This window comes from Colossoma macropomum, unplaced genomic scaffold (genome assembly GCF_904425465.1).
Source record: "Colossoma macropomum unplaced genomic scaffold, Colossoma_macropomum, whole genome shotgun sequence".
Classification (NCBI taxonomy): Eukaryota; Metazoa; Chordata; class Actinopteri; order Characiformes; family Serrasalmidae; genus Colossoma; species Colossoma macropomum.
The window spans coordinates 13,377,565-13,399,014 of NW_023494789.1; the positions used below are offsets into that span (position 1 = coordinate 13,377,565).

The 21,450-nt window shown below is 40.4% G+C and overlaps 1 protein-coding gene across 1 annotated transcript in view; it reads left to right on the forward strand.

Annotated features, from left to right (window-relative positions):
* The window catches only part of ube2o (ubiquitin-conjugating enzyme E2O), a 50,849-nt gene that overhangs the window by 25,623 nt on the left and 3,776 nt on the right, over positions 1 to 21,450 (forward strand). The window contains exons 5-17 of the mRNA XM_036570153.1: positions 611 to 674; positions 1,306 to 1,449; positions 4,284 to 4,393; positions 6,770 to 6,920; positions 7,465 to 7,573; positions 10,455 to 10,794; positions 15,493 to 15,647; positions 17,005 to 17,117; positions 17,533 to 17,655; positions 18,173 to 18,262; positions 18,453 to 18,729; positions 19,550 to 20,020; positions 21,183 to 21,319. Of these exons, the coding sequence (XP_036426046.1) occupies positions 611 to 674; positions 1,306 to 1,449; positions 4,284 to 4,393; positions 6,770 to 6,920; positions 7,465 to 7,573; positions 10,455 to 10,794; positions 15,493 to 15,647; positions 17,005 to 17,117; positions 17,533 to 17,655; positions 18,173 to 18,262; positions 18,453 to 18,729; positions 19,550 to 20,020; positions 21,183 to 21,319 (2,284 nt within the window). The remainder of the gene's footprint in view (positions 1 to 610; positions 675 to 1,305; positions 1,450 to 4,283; positions 4,394 to 6,769; positions 6,921 to 7,464; positions 7,574 to 10,454; positions 10,795 to 15,492; positions 15,648 to 17,004; positions 17,118 to 17,532; positions 17,656 to 18,172; positions 18,263 to 18,452; positions 18,730 to 19,549; positions 20,021 to 21,182; positions 21,320 to 21,450) is intronic.

The following is a 21,450-nucleotide window of genomic DNA, read 5'->3' on the forward strand; positions in this document are numbered from 1 at the left end:
AACAGTTGCATTTGCTTTTTATTATTTATTTATTTTACACGAGGGTTTGATATGAACATAATTAAGTCTTAAAATGCACCGTTCACTCTCCAGTTCATACAGTCCACACACTGAAACTGAGTTGCAGAATCAGAAGTTTGGAATTCCTCATGAGTGTGATGCCACAACCATGAGCAATACATATGATCACTCATGAGTCTAGATCAGTTTAGCCCCTCCTGTTTGTATAATGTTTTCATTGTTGTTGATGGAGAGATGTGCTCTGAGACTAAGGCACTTCCATGCACTCTGTACTTTTCCACTAAATTTTTAAGTTGACAAAACAGTCCTCAGCTGACCAATCACTATCAAGAATGCCTTCTCTCTAGTCGGTCAGTTATCCAACACTGACAAACAGCTAGTTTTGTTGTTTTCGAACACAGTGAATTATATTATTATATTCCGGCTTTTTTCTGAGTCTTGTTATAGAAATATTATCTCCATTTTCTATTTATTATAATATGCAAGTTTTGAAATGCGTATTGATTGTCTCAGTCTTTCATGTTCTTTCAAATTGCTTAAGACATCCTCCTTAATAAGCCTGAGAAAGGTTTTCACGTTTTTTGTGCAGATGTTCGATGAGTGAAGAAGACGGTGCCAAACTCTATGATGTTTACCCACACGTCAGTGATTCGGTAAGCTTTTGTATGCGCATAATTATGTGCACACATCTTACTGATTGACACAGAGGTGACTTTGAGTTCTCAACACTTTTACAGCTTTGTTGCCTAAGGGTGCATAAGACCTTTCTTAATTTCTTTTCTTAACTGCACATTTAGCTGTCATTACAGCCTCATCAAATAAACCCCCCCTGTGCCCATGCTCTACTCTGTGTCTCTGTCGTATGAAGGCTGTTTGTAGGAGTTTATAAAGTATTCCGCAGGCATAACAAAGAGCACATCAGATCTGTAGTCATGTGATTTAGTGACCTTCGAAAAAGGAAATGAATGCTGCCTTTAGTGTGACTGGTGTAGTTATAAAATCATGGCTATGACCAGAAAATGCAACATTTCAAATTGGAACTGTTAGTCAGTCATCTGCATATAACTAATTGATTCTGATTTAACAGCAGGTCTGTTTTTATAGCTACCCACTTACCTTTTTTGTTTATTTTTTATTTCCCTATAGGAGATATTCACAAATTTTACTAAAGCATATATTAAAGCTGGGTTTGCACATGGTTAGTACATCCGTAGCCTTGGACTCTTGATGAAATAATGTCATTGTTCATTATTCAACTGTTTTTCTCTGTAACTGTTTCTTTAGGGGCTGTTCTTTGATGAAGCATATGGCTTCTACCCGGGACAGGTCCTGATTGGGCCGGCTAAGGTTTTCTCCAACGTGCAGTGGCTCTATGGCGTGAAGCCCGTCCTCAGCAAGAAGAGCAAGTTCAGAGTGGTCGTGGAAGAGGTAGAATACACTGAACTCCACACAGCACCATTATGTCAAGAAATTGTCTGTGTGTAGGGCAGGGATCAGCAACATGCAGCACTTTGACTGCCCGGTTGCGGCTCCACAGCAGAATTAGATTTGTGGGTAAAAAATAAAATAATCCTCCTTTGCAGTAAAATAAAGCACTTCTACTACTGCACAGTTTTAACAATAAATGGCCTTAAATTCTGGAGTTAATGTAGCCTATAACCGCTAATTTACCACCCTGAAACGCATAAAACAATCTCGCCTAGCTAGCAGCTAATGAAAAGGCAAAGAGAAAGATTTAAGATGGACATTGATGATTTGGAGACAAATGGACTTATTTGCTTTTATAAGCACTCAAGCTGGTTTCCTGATGTGTTTAATCTGCATCGAGAAACTGTCAAACACTAAGAAGTCGCAAGGCTGAAGTCAGCTTTTCGTTCGCCAGTTTCTTGTTTGAAATTTTAAGGTGGAACGGGAAAACAAGAAGCTGGCGAATGAGAAGCTGACTTCAGTCTCATAAAAAAAAAAGTGATGTGAGAAAAGTGGCTGTAGTTGTGCTAAACCTTAAAGCAGAGCATAATAAATCTGCGTTTTTGTTAATATTACATTTTTTAGCTTCTACTAGTACACTAGCACATACTGAAACATACAGCCAAGATGGTAAAACGGACATAAAATGTTGTGGCTCCTAAGGTGGTTAGATATTTGTTGAAATGACAAAATGGCTCTGCTTAACATTTGGGTTTCTGGGAAGGAGAGGGATTGGAAAGTTTTACTGAGGTCTGTTACTTGGCCCACACGACAAAAAGGATAGTGAATTGTCAATCAGCACTGTTTCGCCATCAGTGAAGTGTATTTATGTTGATTTCAGTGAAGTGATAGTGCTGTTCTGTTCCTCAGTCTGGGATTAGCAGCAAAGGCTTGAGGTTTATACAGATGTTACTCTCTTACCCACCACTAGTTATCTTTCATTTGGTATTGAATGATGTAGAACAGTTTGGTAAAATTATGGCCACATTACCCAGCCCTACTTATTATTATCCTGTCCTGAAAGGGCACCACACTGGACAGTTATTCTAAATTTTGTCCCATGAGCAGATAAACACTAAACTGTGCAGTCATTTGGCTGTACTTCAGCACAGATTGAATGGCACTCTCTATTCTGTTAGTTGAATGACTTAAAAAGCTTATAAAATGCCTCAGATATACTGGCATTAGTATAATTCGTAATGTAGTCCTAATTGCCAAATCATAGCATACCTTTTCACCTTCCCTCAAAAACTAGCACCTGTCATTTCAGGAATGTTTTAAATGCAAAGTATGACTCAGAGTCCATCCATGCAGATCACTGCTGTGGTTTTGTGTTTCCGTTTGGGCTGTCCAGAACTAATCAAATTCCACTCCACTGTAGTCCGAAATGAAACCCCGTTGGATTCAGACGTCATTGCAGCTCATCTCTTGTACAATGCTGCTGAAGGGTCTTTGAACAAAGCACCATACTGAACTGTGCTCAGTCCTGCATAACTAACCGCAGTAGTCTGGCATTGTTTGAAGTGTCCTTCTGTTTGTGTTGTACATCCTGTACTGGCTATGAAATCCTAGAATCCATACAGAGAGCATTATAGACTAGTCAATTATGAAGATTTTTTCTTTTTTGTTGCAAGCTCGGAGTTCACCTACTCTTCCTTGCAGAATGCTTCTAGTTCTGTGACATCCTTCGGCCGTCTTGCTTGCACAGGATATTTAAGATCTAGCCACAGGGGACTGTGAAGGCAGTTCCAAAAGCTTTAGCTTGCATTTTCTGAAGTATTCTGAAGTACGATTTGGATTATTGTCCTGTTGGAGAAGCCAGTCTCTCTTCAGCCTCAGCAAAATGCCTGTCAGACATATTGCTTTCAGAATTTAGTGGAGTCCGTTCTTCCGTCTACCTGTGCAGTGTTTCCTGTGCCACCGACTGTCCTGCAATCCCAAAGCGTAGTAGATCCACCTCAATAGCTCAATAGTTGGCAAGGTGTTCTTTTCATCAAATACTGTACCTTCCCCAAACATACCTTTTTGGTGATTGTGGTCAAAGAGTTACTACATCACTCCACAGCACTTGTTTCCAAAATGCTTCTGGCTTATCTACATGTTTTGCGTACTCCATACATTGAGTTTTGGGATGAGGTTGAATGTAAGGTTTTCTTCTGATGACTTCATGTTTGTTTACGCAGTGCTGCACAGTAGAACAGTGCAGCAACACTCCTGTGTGAACTAAACCTTCCTACAGGTTCTTTGCTGCAATGTGGGGGTTTTGCTTTGCCTTTCTGGTCAACATATGAGAAGTTAATTTGTTTGTAATGACATTTCGGACAGTGGAAATTGTGAGCCGGAAGTAATTTGATCTTTTTAAGCATTCCACTACTGTATAAGCATATATCTTAATTTTTTAGGTCCTCAGCCAACTGCTTAGAGGAGTCTATGGTTGTTGAGTGTTAGCAAGGCTTGTATACTCAGAGAATTTATTACACTGACAATTCCTAATGACAGTTCTTGACATACCTAAACTGCCCTAATGAGTAAATTAAGGCCTGATGACTTAGTTAACTTCTGAGACTTGACAGCTGGAACAGTGCACATGCCGCTATTACGTTATTTATTTATTTATTTTTTTAAGGTAAATCAAAAATAAACTGCACATAAACATTTTCAGAAAAGTATTTTTAAAAAATGGGGAGGATGGATTTACTTCTTTGTACTTCAACAAAATATGTTCCAGGTAATGTTGGAGAAGGGCTAAACTAATGTTTAGTTGTCAGTGCTCATGGCTAACTGTTTTCTTATAGGTCCAGGTTGTGGAGCTGAAGGTAACGTGGATTACCAAGAGCTACTCTCCTCAAGGCTCGGACAGCGTCTTCCCCCCTCCCTCCACCATCACACAGGAGAACCTCTGCAGGTACACACAGATACAAACATGTTCAAACAGTATCTTTATTATTGTAAAGTGCTGTCAAATTGTTTCTGACTCCTGGTGACAGAAGGACAGTGTGGAGTGCTGATGAGTATTAGGTTTCCTCCCGTATTATCAAGGTTCGATTTTCTTTGTGATGGTTTCATTCATATTAGGGCTGCCTTTGTGACAAACACCATAATGTTCTGCTGTTACTGTTATTAGAGCCTCTAGCATAAAGCTTGTAATGCGTCAAAAGGAGTGACGTGACAAATGAGCTGTCAAAGTCGATGCTGTGTGTCAGTCACTTTTAATAAGGTGCTGGCTTTGCACCGTAGGCTGGGAATACTGCTCTCGCATTGAGTACCTTGGCAACCTGGGAGCTAAAATCTATAAAAACCCTTTTCTCCCTAGTGTAACACTTTGAATCTTCTATAGAAACATGAGCAAAGTTGGTCATGTTATATTCTAAGAAGCAGTGTTGTGCGTATCCTTCACTGGCCAAGTTAAATTAGTGATGTTCAGTATCCAGTTCAGTGTAGTATCCTTAGTATCTTAGTATCTGTCTGTTTATGCATTTGAATGAAAGTGACTCTCGCTGCAGTGCGGTACTGTGTGTGATAGGGCTTAATTGTGAAGTTTCTCTGCAGTATTGTGACATTCAGCAGAAACATATGGTCTCTCTTGCATATATTAAACCATCAGCTAATAAAATTCCAATGCAGTAACATCTGATCTTTTTTATAGCGAAACTGTCATGACATGTTTGATGCTGTCTGATTTGTTTCACTTAGAATAAAGCATTAGAGCTACTCTGAACTTTTCCACTGCAGCAGGCTCTGATCTGCCTTGTGCTCAGTAAAACTGCAGGGTTATTAAGTGATTCCTTACAGCAGTAAGTGTCTCATGTCTCTTGCCCAAAGTGAAGTGTCTGGGCTGTTATGACATTTTTCTCTGTAAAATAGCTAGCATGAGGATTTTCTTAAATCCTACTTTAAATTTAGTCTGTGATACACACACACTATATGGACAAAAGTACTAAAGTAATGTTGTAGGTGTTCTAATACTTGTTCATGTAGTGTTCATGTAGTGTTTATGTACATATAATAAAAAAAATAGGGCTGTGTTTTGGCAAGAACATGGCGATGCATAATGTATCTTGATACAGGGGTTACGATTAGTGATGGGCCGATACCGATACAGATTTCAATACAAGAGCTCTTTTTTACTGTAATATTATAATTATTGTTGTTGGATGTTGTGTTTAAGGTGTTTAATCTTTAAATCGCTATGCGTATCTGTAATGGAGGCTGCAGCTGAACTGCTGGTGTGTGACCCACTGCACTTTTTTTTATTTTTTTATTTATTTATTTTTTTTTACCTGATGCACCGCACTCTGTAGTGCATATGTTTGAGTTCACACAGTGTACAGTGAGACTTATGAGAGACTCTGGACTCACATCTGAGGTCCAAATATCAGTTGTGAAGCTCATGGTTTTAGCTAACATCTAGCTAACTGCGCCGCTAACGGTGATGACACCCGGTTGTACAGGTTAGGTATAGCAGTCTCTGAAATGTATTTTCTGGATGGAGATTATACCTGGGCTCTAAGTGCTCCAACAGGCTGCGAATTCCGATATTTTCTTCTACAGATAGCGGTTCGTCATCGATGAAGTTCAGGAACTTCTCTGTGATCATTTTAGCCTTTGGGTTGTCTGCTGAAAGTTTATCGCATTTCTGGAAAGCATCAGTGAGAGTCGCTGCCTGGTGGCGTCTTCCTGTCTGTTGGCTAGCATGAACTCCTGGTACTCTTTCATGTGAAACCTCTGAAGGTGATTAAACTGGTTGTATTGTACGACACAGCCGTACTTCCACCCCTCGGTACGCTGGCTTTACACACACTACAAGTAGCTGTCTTGCTTTTCTGTGTTTCCAGACTAAAATATCTCCAAACAAACAACATTTTTAGTCAAACCAACAGCTGATGTTATTTGCTCACTCAGTTAGCAGACTGAAGTTGCGGCAGGTTCATGGTAATATGTGGAATGGAATCTGGATTGGTGACATTTCATGTTACGTTATGTTACGGTGGGTTAAGTGATGTCAATATCAGACCCTGTATCGATATAGGATCAGATCGGTCCCATCTACAGTTATGATTCAATATATTGCAATATATTATATTATTATACTGTACTATAGCACTCGATTTTATGAGTGTGTAAACGTATGTTTTGGACATCAAATTGTCCGCCTGTACAAACTTGTGCACAGACTACTGCCTTCAAATAAAGCTGAATTCAGTCACTCCGCTGTTACCAGACCTCATTACTGTCTGATCTCATTTATTCACTGCTGTCTCTTGTGATCTCTTTTGTGCAGAGTGAAGCGTCTAGGTTACTTTGACCACACGCAGAGGCAGCTGGGCGAGAGAGCCCTGTACGTGTTTCCCGCTAAAGGCGACGCCACACGCATCACCTGCGAGGGGCCTGAGGGCGCACCTGTCCTACCTGAGGACCCCGTCATCCGCAAGGTAAGAACATTTAGTCAACGCTCTGTGAAGTTTTGTTCTTACTACTAGATTTTAAATCCCAAAATTAATATAGTGCCACTTTGGATAATCTCTACTAGTAGACTTGCTTTATGTGGTTTCGGACAATGTATGACACACTGTTATCTTAGACACTTAGACAAAAGCATGTTTCATAGATAATTTAGAGGTTCCATTATAAGCTTCCATTCATTACTTGTTATCTTTAGTCTCTTAGCTCCAGTACAATGCTAAAGAAGCAAACTTCAGATACCAAACACATTTAGGCTGATCAGCTACATTTAGTGTCAGAGGGAGGAATTGTGTATGTTTTTCACAGAGCTATTCTTTTAAGAAGTTAGCAGACAGAACAGCCTACCTGATAACAGCCGAGTCACTTCCAGACACAAACGCCTGCCTAAAGTGTCAGAAGTGCGAAAGTGTGATGATGATGATGATGATGATGATGATGATCAGCACCTTTTATCAGCAGCCTAACTCGGAGTCTGTGCAGTTTACTTTGTTGGTGACATCTCTGCTTTTATAGGTAAAAAGAATGTTTAAAAAGCACCCTGGAAAGAAGACCACAGAGAGCACAGACTCGCAGACCAACAGCATACAGCAGATAGCAAAGACGGACGAGACTGAAAGTGCAGGTACTGCCTTTGCTGCTGTGCTCACTTTTCCACTGTGCTGTATTATAACTTTGTGATGGTTCTTGAGTCTGGACACTTCATGTCTAATTAAAGAGCCCATACGATGGAAAAACATTTTCCTCACATTTTTTAAAATGAGTTTGATATTTTTTTATATATATATATATGTATATATATATATATATATGTATGTGTGTGTGTGTGTGTGTGTGTGTGTGTCCGTAGTTTCTAAAGGTATGGATATGGAAACTAAGCTGCTAAGCCCATTTTAAATTGTGTTTTTCCAATGTCATGAAAACCAGTACATTTACATTACGTTTTAGCCTGGACTTTTAAATGAGGCTCAATAATGGGCACCCAATCAGAACAGAGCTTATTTACATATATCAGTGAAAATAGCCTGTTAGTAAGCGAAAAGAGAGGTTGGGAATGTAAAAATGAATTACAACTGTTCACCCACATAAATGTTGTAAGTCGCCCTCGGGGTGGAAAAAATAGAATGCAATAAAAATGTAGAATATGGACCCTTTTAGTGATGAGTTGTCAGATTTGTTAGAGTTCAAAAAATAAAATAAATTGTGTAAAGCATGTGGGTTCACCGCTGTTCTAGATATTCTGTTTATTTCTAAATTTCCATTTTGTTTACTTAAGTTTTAGGTTTAAGTAGTATTGTGTATCCCACGTCAATGCATAGACATGGGATACACAAAACACACATTTGGGTGTCTCTTACTAAAAATGTTCTAATATAAGTACAGAAGGGATCAGTGGTTTGATCTAATGAATCTCTAATAAGGCAAATTGATTCACTTCTCCATCCTTCATACTGGGCAATGTGAAGTTCCTCCTAATAGCAGGTGCCTTTAAAAAGCTTAAAGAGTTTAGAGCCCATATCCTACATATTTCTTGTATTTCTTCTTCCCTCTGAGGTCTACGTATTATGTTTGTGTAGACTGTTTTTGTTGCTTTTAAGACTCTCATATGTAAATGAGCTCTGTTCTGATTGGCTGCTTCATTCAAAAGCAGTCCAGGCTGAAATACCCATTATAGACTTCTGAAGTTGTATGTCATTAGTGAAGTTGTATGACCTTTGTAGTCAGCATCATGCTCATGTTAGAAACTCTGGGTCTAAGCTGGATTTCTGGGAGAAATGAATGGTAGAATTCTCTAAACGTTAGGAACTATTCAGTTAGAGACTCTCTAAACATGGAAGAGTAGCGTTTAGCTATTGTGCTGCTCTTAAATGGAACCAGTTGACAGAGAGAATTAGAAGAGCATCGACACTGGACACGTTTAAAAACCGGCTTGAAAACTTTTCTATTTGAACAGCTTTCAGCTTAGTTTCAACACTATTAGCTCTACTGTCCTATGGACATTTTTTCACTGAATGTCACTGGATCCCCTGAATCATGAACTTCTTAAGGAGTTGAAATGGTAACATTGCTACATCGGTGCTCATAGCAAGCTAACACACTCCTGTTGTAATCTACTAAGCCACTTAGCTACCACACTTGGACACCAAAGCTTGCTGGTTTGTTTTGTCTGTTTTTGTGGTTTTGCCAGTCTTATTATGTCAGTTCTGTGTATGGCAGTGTTATATTGTGTGTAGCAAAATTCATAAAAGGGCTCCTTAATGACCTCGTAATTCATGGATCCAGTTACACTGTATTTTGCCTCGAGTAATCCAACTTTGACACAGAGTTGTTAATATGAGTGTGACAATGACTACAGACATAATTTCAGTGGTCTGTAACTTCAAGGTGAACGGGTGGGGCTAAACTGCTTTTGGCTAAATAGGCATATACATATAAATGCATTGTTTTTTGTGACGTCACAAAGCGTTTAATTCAGAATGGGCTGTTTTTGCCGCTTAGTTTCCATGTATGGAGCACATGAATTGGAGTGCGACGGTGAGGAATATCTGGTTTTCTGTGATGTGTCCTTTAATGAAAGCTTCACTTGTCATGCCTCAAAGCCCATGACAGACACTAAAAACTCAAAGTCTGTTTATGCCTCCGTGCTGACCTGAGGGCATGTCATTGCTGTTGGAATCATTTTCCCGAGGTGTCTTTTGCTCACCTGCTAAACTTGAGCTAGGACCTGCGGGTGACTGTCACCATGGTAACGGAAGGCGAGTTTTGCAGTGGTAGGAGGGGTGTGTTCTCCTGCGCTTGACAAGTCGAGTGAACTGTAAAGCTGCAGGGGAAAGATGTTTATCATTTCTGTCAAAACTTCGGTAAGGGGAATTCCACTGAATTAAAACATTTCTGTATTTCTTAAATGGTTAAGAGGTTCAGGGTGGTTTGATGCGAAATGCTGCATTGCTGAGTCAGAATTGTCCACAGTGGCGATGACAGGAACCAGGTGTCTGAAGAGTTTGATGCCTCTGAATGTTCGCTCACAAAGTTATTACATAAATTGGTGATGAATTCACTGCCTGATGTCTGAAACATTGTTTTATTATATTTCTGAGAAGGTTTTGGCTTGAAATGCATTTTTAAAACCTATTCATAGCAGACAGATACATGCAGGTCATTCTAAGGCAAAATAGTCCACAAGGAAAATGTGTTTTTTCAGATTTACCACTACTTTAACATCAACATTCACTGGTTCTGGATAGTAAATGGTTATATTTGTTTTGAAGACATTATGACTCCTGGTTCCTATCACCACCACTGTAAAGAAATCTGAGTCAGTGAGTTTCTCTACAATAAACCATTTTACAAACAAATGGCTCCATTTATTGAATGAGTTAACTGCAGATTGAAGTGCAGAAATTTTGGAACATTTGGTGAAATTCCATTTTAACCCCAGTTCACACAGTTTGGAAGTATTCTACAGCAGGGATGTAACTGTGTGGTTCTTCATTCTGGCCCTTCAGATCAGCGTTCAGAGCCTTTGCGGGACTGTACAGAGGAAGAGTCTGTGCCTCAGTGCCCCATTAACGGCCCTGTCCCGGTCCCTGAGCCAGCGGAGGACGGAGGGGAGCAGGGGGACGTTCCTCAGGGCCAGTGGCCTCAGCTGGGTGAGCTGGAGTCCGACGAGGAGCCGGTGGAGGACACGGACGACACCAGCTCCATCACCTCCTCTGCCAGCTCCACCGCCTCGCTGCAGAGTGGCCCCAGCAGAAAAAAGAGCATCCCTCTCTCCATCCGCAACCTCAAGAGGAAACACAAGAAGAAGAAGACAAAGTTCTCCCGGGAGTTCAAACCAGGAGACAGGTGAGGACGTCTGGCAAACTGTATAGAACGTTATTTAGTACTTGTTTAAAAGTTGTGTCGATTTGAAGGTGGCGATTCAACTGCAGCAACTTTGGAGTGATCCAATCATTTAACATCAATAATAAATAATATTTATTAAAATATCTACTCAATTTCTGGCCCAAATAAAATTCAGGCTATTTTTAAATGTTAAATTATTCCCTGAAAAATGGTGTATTTGTCTATAAATAGTTCCTCCAGTCACATCTGTGGATTCAGTGTATTTTTAAAATAATTCAGAAATTCAGTGGTGAAATTTGAGATTGACACACATAATTGTTTCCTAAACAATCACAACTGCATCTTTTGTGAGGTTAAATGTTTCCACAACCAATATATTTCTTAATAACAAATAGGACCCGACCTAAAAGTTTGTGGGTGATACCACTTATAAGGCCTTGTTAGTCCGTTCCTTTGCGCGCTGCTTCGTCCGTCCATTTGTTCATACTAACCTTTTTATTATTTTACTCTGGGACATTAAATGATACACACTTGCAAAAACACAATTTAATCAGCATTTTCAAATATGCCTTTGAATTTGAAGAACGTCCAGAATGTGCTGCCTTAGCTTGAGTCAGTCAGTGGCAAATCATGAAACAGAATGTGTTCTCTGCAGCATGGAGCTGCAGTACGGTACAGTACTCACATGAAAGTGATCTGAAGGAGAGATGAATGAAAGAAGAAGCATCAGGCCAGAGAAAGATTAAAATATTCATATAGGAGCCATTAATAAAAGCTGGGATCTAATTTTGGTACAATAGAATGAAACTTACAACGTGGAACAACAGACTGGAAGATGAAAGCGAACAGAAGTAGAAAAGAGGCTGAAATGGAGACGTGACGGTGATAAGAAACACACACCTTGTTCTGTGCGGCCCTCTGATGTCTATTTAGCCCAAGAGCAGCATGAACCAGTGGTACTCAGAGCCACTGCAGTATTTTCCCTGCTTCAGTACTCTCAGATGTTGGAGGAGGTAAGACACAAAGATGGTCTCACAGAACTGAGAAGCACTGTTGTAAAACAGGGCAGCACAATATATTGTTTGTTAATTGCTATCAGTGTTGTCACAGAACGCTGCAACAAAGTCCTCTAACCAATCAACGATGCCCTCTGAAGCTGTTAACAAATGTCAAATAAACAAACATAACTCACCACCGCCCTCTAAAGGCGTTAACAACAAATAAGCAAACGTTACTCACCACTGCCCTCTAAGGGTTTTAACAACAAATAAACAAACATTACTCACCACCGCCCTCTAAAGGTGTTAACAATGAATAAACAAACATTACTCACTGCTGCCATCTAAAGGTGTTTATGATCAACAAATAAACATCGCTCACCACCGCCCTCTAAAGGTTTTAACAAACATCAAATAAACAAACATTACTCACTGCCACCCTCTAGAGGTTTTAACAAATAAACATTACTCACTGCCGCCCTCTAGAGGTTTTAACAAATAAACATTACTCACTGCCGCCCTCTAAATGTGCTCTTAAAATGCCAAACAAAAATGTTACAATACAAAATGAAAGTTTATTGTGACAAATTGACATAATTTAGCACAATAACTATAAATACTGTCATATTGCCCAGCTCTCTAAGTGTTCATGTAATCCAACAAAGTCAACTATTTTGGTCAGCATAGCATAATCTAATCTGTCTAATCTTCAACCAAGTCACATTATATTTTCAAAGTGTTTTGAATGTATTGCGAGGCATATCATAATTGTAATAGCTGTGCTAGTATTCAGCCTGTATTATGCTGCCATAGTATTCTCCTCGGTGTGGAGGAGCTGTCTGAGCGCTGTAGCTGGAGGACATGAGTGCGAGATCTTATCCGCTGCAGCGCAGGACATTTAACACCCTGGACACACACACACACACACACAGAGACTTGTTTATCGATCGCTCTTGCTCGTGCTGTTTTACATTGTCTCCAGCCTTGTTTGAAATATCAGTAAGTGTCTTTACACGCTGCCCACCTGTGGGAGCTTGCTCTGCCCTAACGCACCAGAGGGAAGTGAGTGATTGTTAGGGTCGCAAATGTCTGAACTTGTATTGATTTGCCTTGATTCTTTAGGACTCGATTCAGTGCGCCTTGAATTCAATCCAGCTCAACTGAGGCTCCCTAGATCGCAAGTTTGATCCCTGACGATGCCACAGCCGTCCGTAGCCATGAGTCCAAGAGAGTATAACTGTCCTCGCTCTCTTTGGGTGGGCAGGATGGTCCTCTCTCTCTTTGGGTGGGCAGGATGGTCCTCTCTCTTCTGCATCACTCAGTGTGATGCTAACCAACACAGGCTTCTGTTAGCTGCCGTAAAAGAGTTAGCAGTTACTGCTTTGTTCCACGTGTTGAGCTGTTCAGGGACGTCACATTAGATTTACGGGTCTCGGAGGAAGTTCGTAATAGCCTTCGTCCTCCCCGCTTGGTAGCATTGTGTGTTTGGGGGAGACCTAGTTAGCAGGTGGGCATTACGAATAATTTGAGGAGAGAACTTAGTAAGAAATCAGCACAACTTAATTTTATTTATTTGGCCTGAATCAGACTGAATGAACTAATTACTTAGTAGTGGAATATCCTCAATAAAAAATAATATAGCCAGCTTTTTTGTTGTGTTTTGGCACTTGAATATAGCTTTTGAATTTTATTTTGATCAATAACTAATCATACTTTATTGCAGTGGTCACCAACCGTCTTCCTGGAGATCTTCCTGCAGAGTTTAGTTCCAACCTACATCTAACGTGCTCACCTAACACTGTATATCTGGTTCAGCTAATCAAGGACTTCTAAAAAGGATCATTAACCAGAACAGGTGTCGCAGATAGTTGTTGGTACCAGACAGTGCAGGAAGGTAGACGTCCAGGACAAGTGCTGGTGATGACTGCTTTATTGAACACTATAAAAATGTATTATAATTAATTCATGTCATACCAAAATTGCACAGTTGTTAGGAGTCCCTTTTGAACTAGAGTTTTGGAAACCCATGTTTTTACTTATTTTCCTTTGACTTTCTCCTTCATTCCCCTTCTTATATCTAATCTCCTCAAATCAGTTTTTAATACAATACAATATATATTTGATTTATTTTGTTGCATTGTCATCAATAATCTGAAAGCAGTAACCACAGCCTACACATGGTTTAGAGTTTGACTAGACATCAGCTTCCAGCTAAGTGTAAAATGTATGGCTCATTTTTGAAAATTCAATTTAGAACAAGGGCCGTCATGATCATGAAATTTTGGCGGATGATTGTCATATAAATAATTGATTAAGATTTAATTGTCTTTTTCTTTCTTTGCATCTGAAGTACAAACCAAAAGTGGCCAGATTTGCTTATTAGCCATCAAACTTCCTAGCTATGATTCCTAAGGCTGAAATTCCATTTCTTATTTCAACCTCTACCCCTTGTTTTTCGAGTGTCATCTTGCCCCTTAGAACTGAGTTACAAGGGGTAGTGGCTGAAATCTTCCTCTATGAAATGGGACCCTCAAATAAAAAAGAGCATTACTTCATTAACAGCTACTAGCGGTGCTCTGTAGGCGACCCTGCCAGTCTGCAGTGATAGCAGAGGAGCTCAAGCTGTTCGCCAGCTTCTTGTTCCAATTTTGATGTCCCACCTTAAATGGCCATTTAAGGTGGAACAGGAAATTTAGCTAAATAGCTACCGAGACATTAGCATACTATTAGCAATTCTTTTTGCTTGTTATGAAGAAAAAGACCATAATACACTGAAACGACATTAAACTAAGATAATACAGTGGTTATCATAATTATCTGAGGAATATCTGAGGAAAATGCTCACGTTTATGGGTTTCTTTGGTCACTTGTGCAGCCATCTTGCCGTTTTTTTTTTTTTTTTTTTCTCATAACACTCAGTTGAAGTGTGCCTCTGAAAAACCTCCATTTGGTAAAGCAAAATTATTATTATGAGAGTGAAACTGAAAATGCAAAAAACGAACACCTCTCATTGTGCCAGCATGCATGCTAAAATTATTAGGATAAGCTACATAGCTAAGAAATAAACACATATTGCTTGTGCTGCCATGTAAATGTGAGGGCACCAAGTTAGAAGTTAGAACTTTTTTTTGTTTTCAAAAGCACCATGATAGCTTAAATGAATTTACACCTTTCTTTTATTTACATTTACGTATGTCAACCCAGCGCACCCAATTCACATTCTGCTTGCTGCAGCTTGATGGTTTTGGGAAATCTAATGTGGAAAATGGTCATTGCAGTTACCTCAAATAATTGCCGTTAGGTGATCATGTAATATTTGTGCCAGGCCTATTAACAACTAGTTGGTGCAACAATCTTAAAGTTACACCCAGAAAGTTATGACCAACTTGGCTAAGCTTTTTTGTTTCCACCAGCCCCTGGGGGCCAGTTGTTGTTGTGCTCAGGGTGCTTTTTGTAGTCAGTGTTAACCAGAAAGTCACAGTATGTAGGCATAAATAGAGAGGAAGGAGAAAAATGACATTTAGACCAGAGCTTGGCTGTGTCCCAAATGACGTCCTCTTCTAAGTCCTGCTCTCTAAGGAGAGAAAGTGTCAGCACAGCTGTGATGCTGTAAACGGTGCTGTATGTATTCAGAGTGATGTAGTGCACAGGAATGAGGCTGTCATATTAAAGAAGGCCTGACCCCTGTCCGTGTGTGCAGGGTGGCTGTGGAGGTTGTTTCAACTGTTACTTCGGCTGATGTCATGTGGAAGGACGGTAGACTGGAGACAGGAATCCGTTCTAACGACCTCATCCCGATCCAGCACCTGGACAACCATGAGTTCTGCCCTGGAGATTATGTAGTGGACAAACGCCGTGAGTACTGCCACATAAAACTTGTTTCTAATCGCAGAGGATTCACCTGGTTAAACAGTGGGTGTATGAAAGCTGCTTTAGGCGTCATGGTAACATGCTAATGCCTTGTAAACCGAATAATTAGCTAACATCTTGCTTGGTGTAGTTGTTTAAAGCCTTCAGTACACTACACAACTTTTAAAACCTTAACAGATTATATAAAGACTGGGCATCTCACACTATCCAGATTCTTTTGGGCGACTAAAATATTGGAGACCTCACACCAAGCTATTATGGATCATACACACTACTTAACTTTACAGCTGCCGCTGAGCCCACCAGAACTCACTGAACTTGACCGTTCTGCCGGTAGGAGACCCAAATAAACATGTGGAGCAGCTGCTGCTGTTTTCTGTCATTTCAGCTGACACAGTAAAGAAGCAGCAGGTGTATATATTTAAGTGAGGCTCGTGGATTTAAAAATGTGTTTAGTGTGTTTTTTTTTTTTTTGAGTTTTAAATGTACATAAACTCGATTGTGCTTGTGCTTTAAACTCAGCTCATTAAAACGCGAGTGACTTTTCGTCATTTTTCGCCATGTTTATTTGCTGTATTTTCCTCTTCACGCTCTCTGTTTTCATTGGCTGTTGCAGGAGTCAGATTGAGTCCTTGACCACTTTACACCACTAGATTACACTCACAGTCAGGTCTAAAAAATCAGACATGTTCGATAAACTCTGACTGGTCTGAAACGCGATCGGGAGGCCAAAAATCTGAGGCTGCGCCCCTCACACGTGACTTGATTCTCTCTCCAACTGTCGACTCCGACTGAGCCAAAAATCTGCCAACTAGAGCTGACCAGCACAGACTCAGCCAGACTGAGAATCAGGGCTTAAATCGGGGTAAAAGTTGTGTAGTGTAACCCAGACTTAAACCTTTATAAATAATTGTGGTGCCGAAACTCTACTAATAGGCTTTAAGCTGTGGAAAAAGAAAGCTGTAAAACATTGAGAATGAAATTCTTATAAAATGAATAGCTGGAATGCCTTGTGTTTAAAAAGCGGTGATAACATCTCAGATAACTTGTCAAGAAATGACTGTAAATAATTAATGACTGTATATTATTTATCACGGAATACCTTTTTGGTGTTCCCAGAAAAAAATTAATAAAACCACTTGAAGTACCATCTGATATTTCAGTCTACATTGTATAAATTGCGAATTTAATAATATAGCAGCGCATATTAATTTGAAGAGTGAACTAAACTTGTGAACTCTAGTGTGTATTATAAAGAGAGGGAATATTACTTGCTGTATTTAACATGCATGAATGTAATTGCTTTAAGTCAGTAGGAATGAAATATTGATTCTTTTTGCAGCTCAAGCTGTGCAGGACCCAGGTGTGTATGGTGTGATCCAGTCAGGTGACCACAAGGCCCGGACGTGTGTGGTGAAGTGGATCAAACTGAATTCCACAGGCGATGATGTGGAGGTGAGGAAAATGGCTTATAGCTTTTATACTCGCAGCACGAACTGAGGTTTAATACTGCCAATTTAGATCTGATCTTTCCTTTGCTGAGGTGTGAGGTTAGAGGTAGATTGGCATATAATGCATACAGGGAACTTGCAGTTTATGTGCAGTACTGTGGTCAGAGACCACCCTTCTTTTTTTTTTTTTTAATTTCCAGTCAAAATATGAAAGATTGGGGGGGCGGGGGTGGTCATAAATGGATATTGGAAAACTTCTGGTGCAAACAGGCGTATCTTTTAAGACATGATTAATGATTGGTGGTATCTGCTGAACTTTCCATCACCAGCAGAAACTATTTTTCTATAGTAAATATCAGTCTCGTTTACTGCTAATCTCACACATTGACCTACATTGTTGTTTTTTTGGCTTTGATCAGGTGATCGGGGAGGAGGAAGACGTCAGTGTTTATGATATTGCAGACCATCCTGACTTCCACTTCCACACCACGGACATCGTGATCCGGATAGGCAACTCTGACTCTGAGGACTTCAATAATGAAGTAAAGCTTTGTCCACTTTCACCTCCTTACCCTGTGTACACATTTTCTGGCCATTTCCCTATAAGGGGAGTTGTAGCTGTGAAGCAATGAAGCAACAGTATAAATGATTGGATACAGAAAAAACTTACCATGGAGATACTTTAGTGCAGTTTGCGAAGTGCGGTCAGCCAAAAGATGTTATCCCAAATTTATTGGAAAAAGAAAAGAGGCCTGGGATCAGGTGGTCCCATTGAGTTTTCTGTCTATTTCATAAATTAATATTTACACTTAGAAAGTCAACAAAACATGTTATTTGACCAGGAGTCCCAAAACCGTATGGCTGTACCTTTAGTGTTCTGAGTGACATTTTAATAGCAATAATCTGTTGGTGGTTACACATTTTGGAGATTTCTGTCTTTGGCTGTTTGTGTAATAAACTGGTCCCTTTTTTTCACCTGCACTTCTGATTGCCTTTGCTGACTGTATAGTTTTTTGTCTATATGTTGCACGGCATTGATCTTAGTCTCTGTTTGTACAGAGGACTGTGGGACAGGTCTGCAGAGTGGACGTTAGCAGTAAAGTGGAGGTGGTTTGGGCTGATAACTCCAAATCTGTCGTCCTGCCTCAGGTATCCATTCATTCTGCTTGTGCACCTTGTCTTTCGTCCATCAATCTGCACCAGTGCCTTTTTACTGCTTATTGAACACAATTTATACACTTTCTGTATTATTTACATGGTAATTTACATTACCTATATTCATTTAAATAATGAATTATTTTACCTTTTATTTTTAACGTTGTCCCACCTGTTCCATCAGCACCTGTATAACGTGGAGTCAGAGATCGAAGAGACGTACTATGACTCAGCGGAGGGCAGCACCAGCGGAGCGTCGTCGGAGGAGTGGGAGGATGAAAGCGATAGCTGGGAGACGGATAACGGGCAGGTAGAGGAAGAGGCGGGGGCAGGCGGAGAGGAAGCCGCCCCTGCATCCACCCCCAGCACAGGAGTGCCAGCTGAGGGTAAAGTCTCTACACCCATCAGCACTGCAGCCAGCGCAGATGCACAGGGGACACCTACACCCGAGCTGAACGCAGGTATGGGGTCAGAGGTGTATTCTTACTTGCTGCAGCACTATTCGGATGGACTTTTTTTCCTTTGGGAGGTGGGGTAATGCCACAGTTTACCACAAGGTGTCTGTAGCTTATGACCACTGGATGAGCAGTCTATAAATGACAGATTTATACACAAAGATTTACGTTTGTTTTATGCGCTGCTTTTACTCCAGAAAAGAGCAGAAACATGTTAAAACATTTCATTTAACCATTATTTTGTTTACTCTAAGCATATGTCTTGCAGGACATGCATTGTGTCATTAGCATCGTCGTTAGCTTGGGAATTCACAATTTTTAATTTTAAATGTTCATAGTGGAATACTTGATGTAGGACGGTACATATTGGATTAGTTTTAGCCACAGAGAACACAAGTAAACACTTCTTTGCGTGCCTACATACTATTGTATTTCTGAAACTAATAGTTTCTGTTACATCTAACCCTAAAACTAACCCTAACCTTAACTTCTATTCAAAACATAATCTAGACCTAACTCTGTTAGGTCAAAATCAACTGAGTTTCACCAGATAGTTTAACATTCAAAGCACCTAGAAATCTGTAGAGGACTCTCGAAATAAAGTATGACCATTGAAAAGATGCCGCAAGGGTATGTATGGTGCTTTTACTCCTTGCTCTATAACGCTTAATAACTTTTTTATATGAACATTATTAAGCTTTATAGTGCAGTACAGTAGTACAGTTAGTTTGTAAACTAATCTCTGACTCTGATCTAGCACTGAGGCGTATTACTGATCCAGAGTCCAGGCCCTTAGCCCAAATACTGATCTGCCACTCTTGTCCAGGTGGAGGTGGAGTGCCTTCATCAGAGGAAAAGCCCAGTAAGGAGACTCCGCGTCTGGCCTTCCGTGAATTGAAGGAGGCGCTGAAGATTCTGGAGAGTTTGAAGAACATGACTGTAGAGCAGCTGTGGACCGGTTCCCCCACCTCCCCCACCGCAGAGCCGTCTGCCGCAACCGCCGCAACAACGCCGGCTGACGCCAAACCCACAAAGGAGAAGCGCTTTCTGGATGACATCAAGAAGCTTCAGGAGAACCTGAAGAAGACGCTGGACAACGTGGCCATCGTGGAGGAGGAGAAGATGGAGGCTACAGTGGAGGAGGAGAGGGCGTCGGCTCCCGCTGAGCCGCAGACGCCTGTGCGCTCAGAGTGGCCCAGCGATACGCCTGTTCTGTGCCAGCAGAGCGGAGGAAAACCAGGAGTCACCTTCACCAGTGCCAAGGGAGAGGTTTTCTCCGTGTTGGAGTGGGCACCAGGTACATATGCATTGTCTGAATCATCTAAAACTTTAAATGTTCTTCTAGCTTTTAAACACCGGACTAGGGATTTGGGGAGAATTTTTTGCTTGTGATTTTTCTGACCAGTATTGGTATTTTGTATAAAGTGAGGTCTTTTCCCCCCGCCTGCTGAACATAGCCTCCCAGCCTGCCAGTTAGATTTGGAGGTGTTTGTCATACACATGGTTGTGCTTGACTGGTCTAACACATCTACAGGCAGTTCACAAGCTCCATGTTAGTGGGTTAAACTTCCCCATCTTAAAATGCAAGACAACATTTTAACGTCCTACATCAGACACTGTATTCAGTAATAGAAATGTGCTTTCTGGATTACTTTGAAAGAGTTCATAAACTGCGTATAAGCAGGAAAAGAAAAAGAAAAAAAAGTAGATGCCAACATTTTAATTAGTTAAAGAAACATCTTTCCATTGTTCCTCTACCTAGCCAACATCAGCTGGAGTTGTTAGCCTAGTTAGAGAAAAAGCTGCACCAGAGCCAGCTGTGCTACGTATGTTTCTGTATATTGAATAGCCTATATTTTATGCAGTATTTTCTTCCATAACGAAACATAACAAATCCCTGAAAAGTGATTTCTGTATTTAGACACAGGCACCTGGAGTGGTTATTGAGTACTCAAGTACAGGTGCACATCCCTGTACAGTAACCAATGAGTGCTATAATGCCCTCTGAAAAAAGGACTTGTAATATCCCATTAGGAGAATACCAGTGAAGATTCTGGCTTGCTGGAGCAGAGGACGTTAATGCAAGTTAACTTAATGTATTTTTTCCCTAATTTTTCAAAAACATGGTTTAAAATGCTTTTTAATGGGCTGAAAATGATGTGATCAGTGTTCCACTTTTTTAGAAGTTCTGATGGTTCATTACAGAGGGATAGAGTCTAGAAGCTCATTCCTTTGGTTCTCCTTTCAAGTCCTAAGCAGTCTTGTTATTTTGATTAGTTTGATATAACCCATTTTGTAGGATTTCTAGATGGCAGGCAGGTGTGGTGGTGTTTAATTGATGGTTTACAGGAACATGTTTATGTAATTGCATGTGCTATAAAAGGAGAAAATCTGTAGATCTGTGAGATGTTTGATAAGTATGAACTCTGGATGAGAGACGTCCACCCTGTGTACCTTAGACACTCACACATTTAAGAAGATGGAGTTTCAGCCGGCCGAAGCTAAGAAGTTCTTCAGTACGGTCAGGAAAGAGATGGCTTTGCTGGCCACATCACTGCCAGACGGCATCATGGTCAAGACCTTTGAGGACCGCATGGTAAGTGTATCATAGAATCAGTCACGGGGGCTAAAAGCCCTGTGATATTAAGTTTTTAAATTCACTAAATGTTGAACGTTTTTCCCATTAAATTTATATGAGTAGAGTGTAAAGCTTGAGTTTGATGTTTA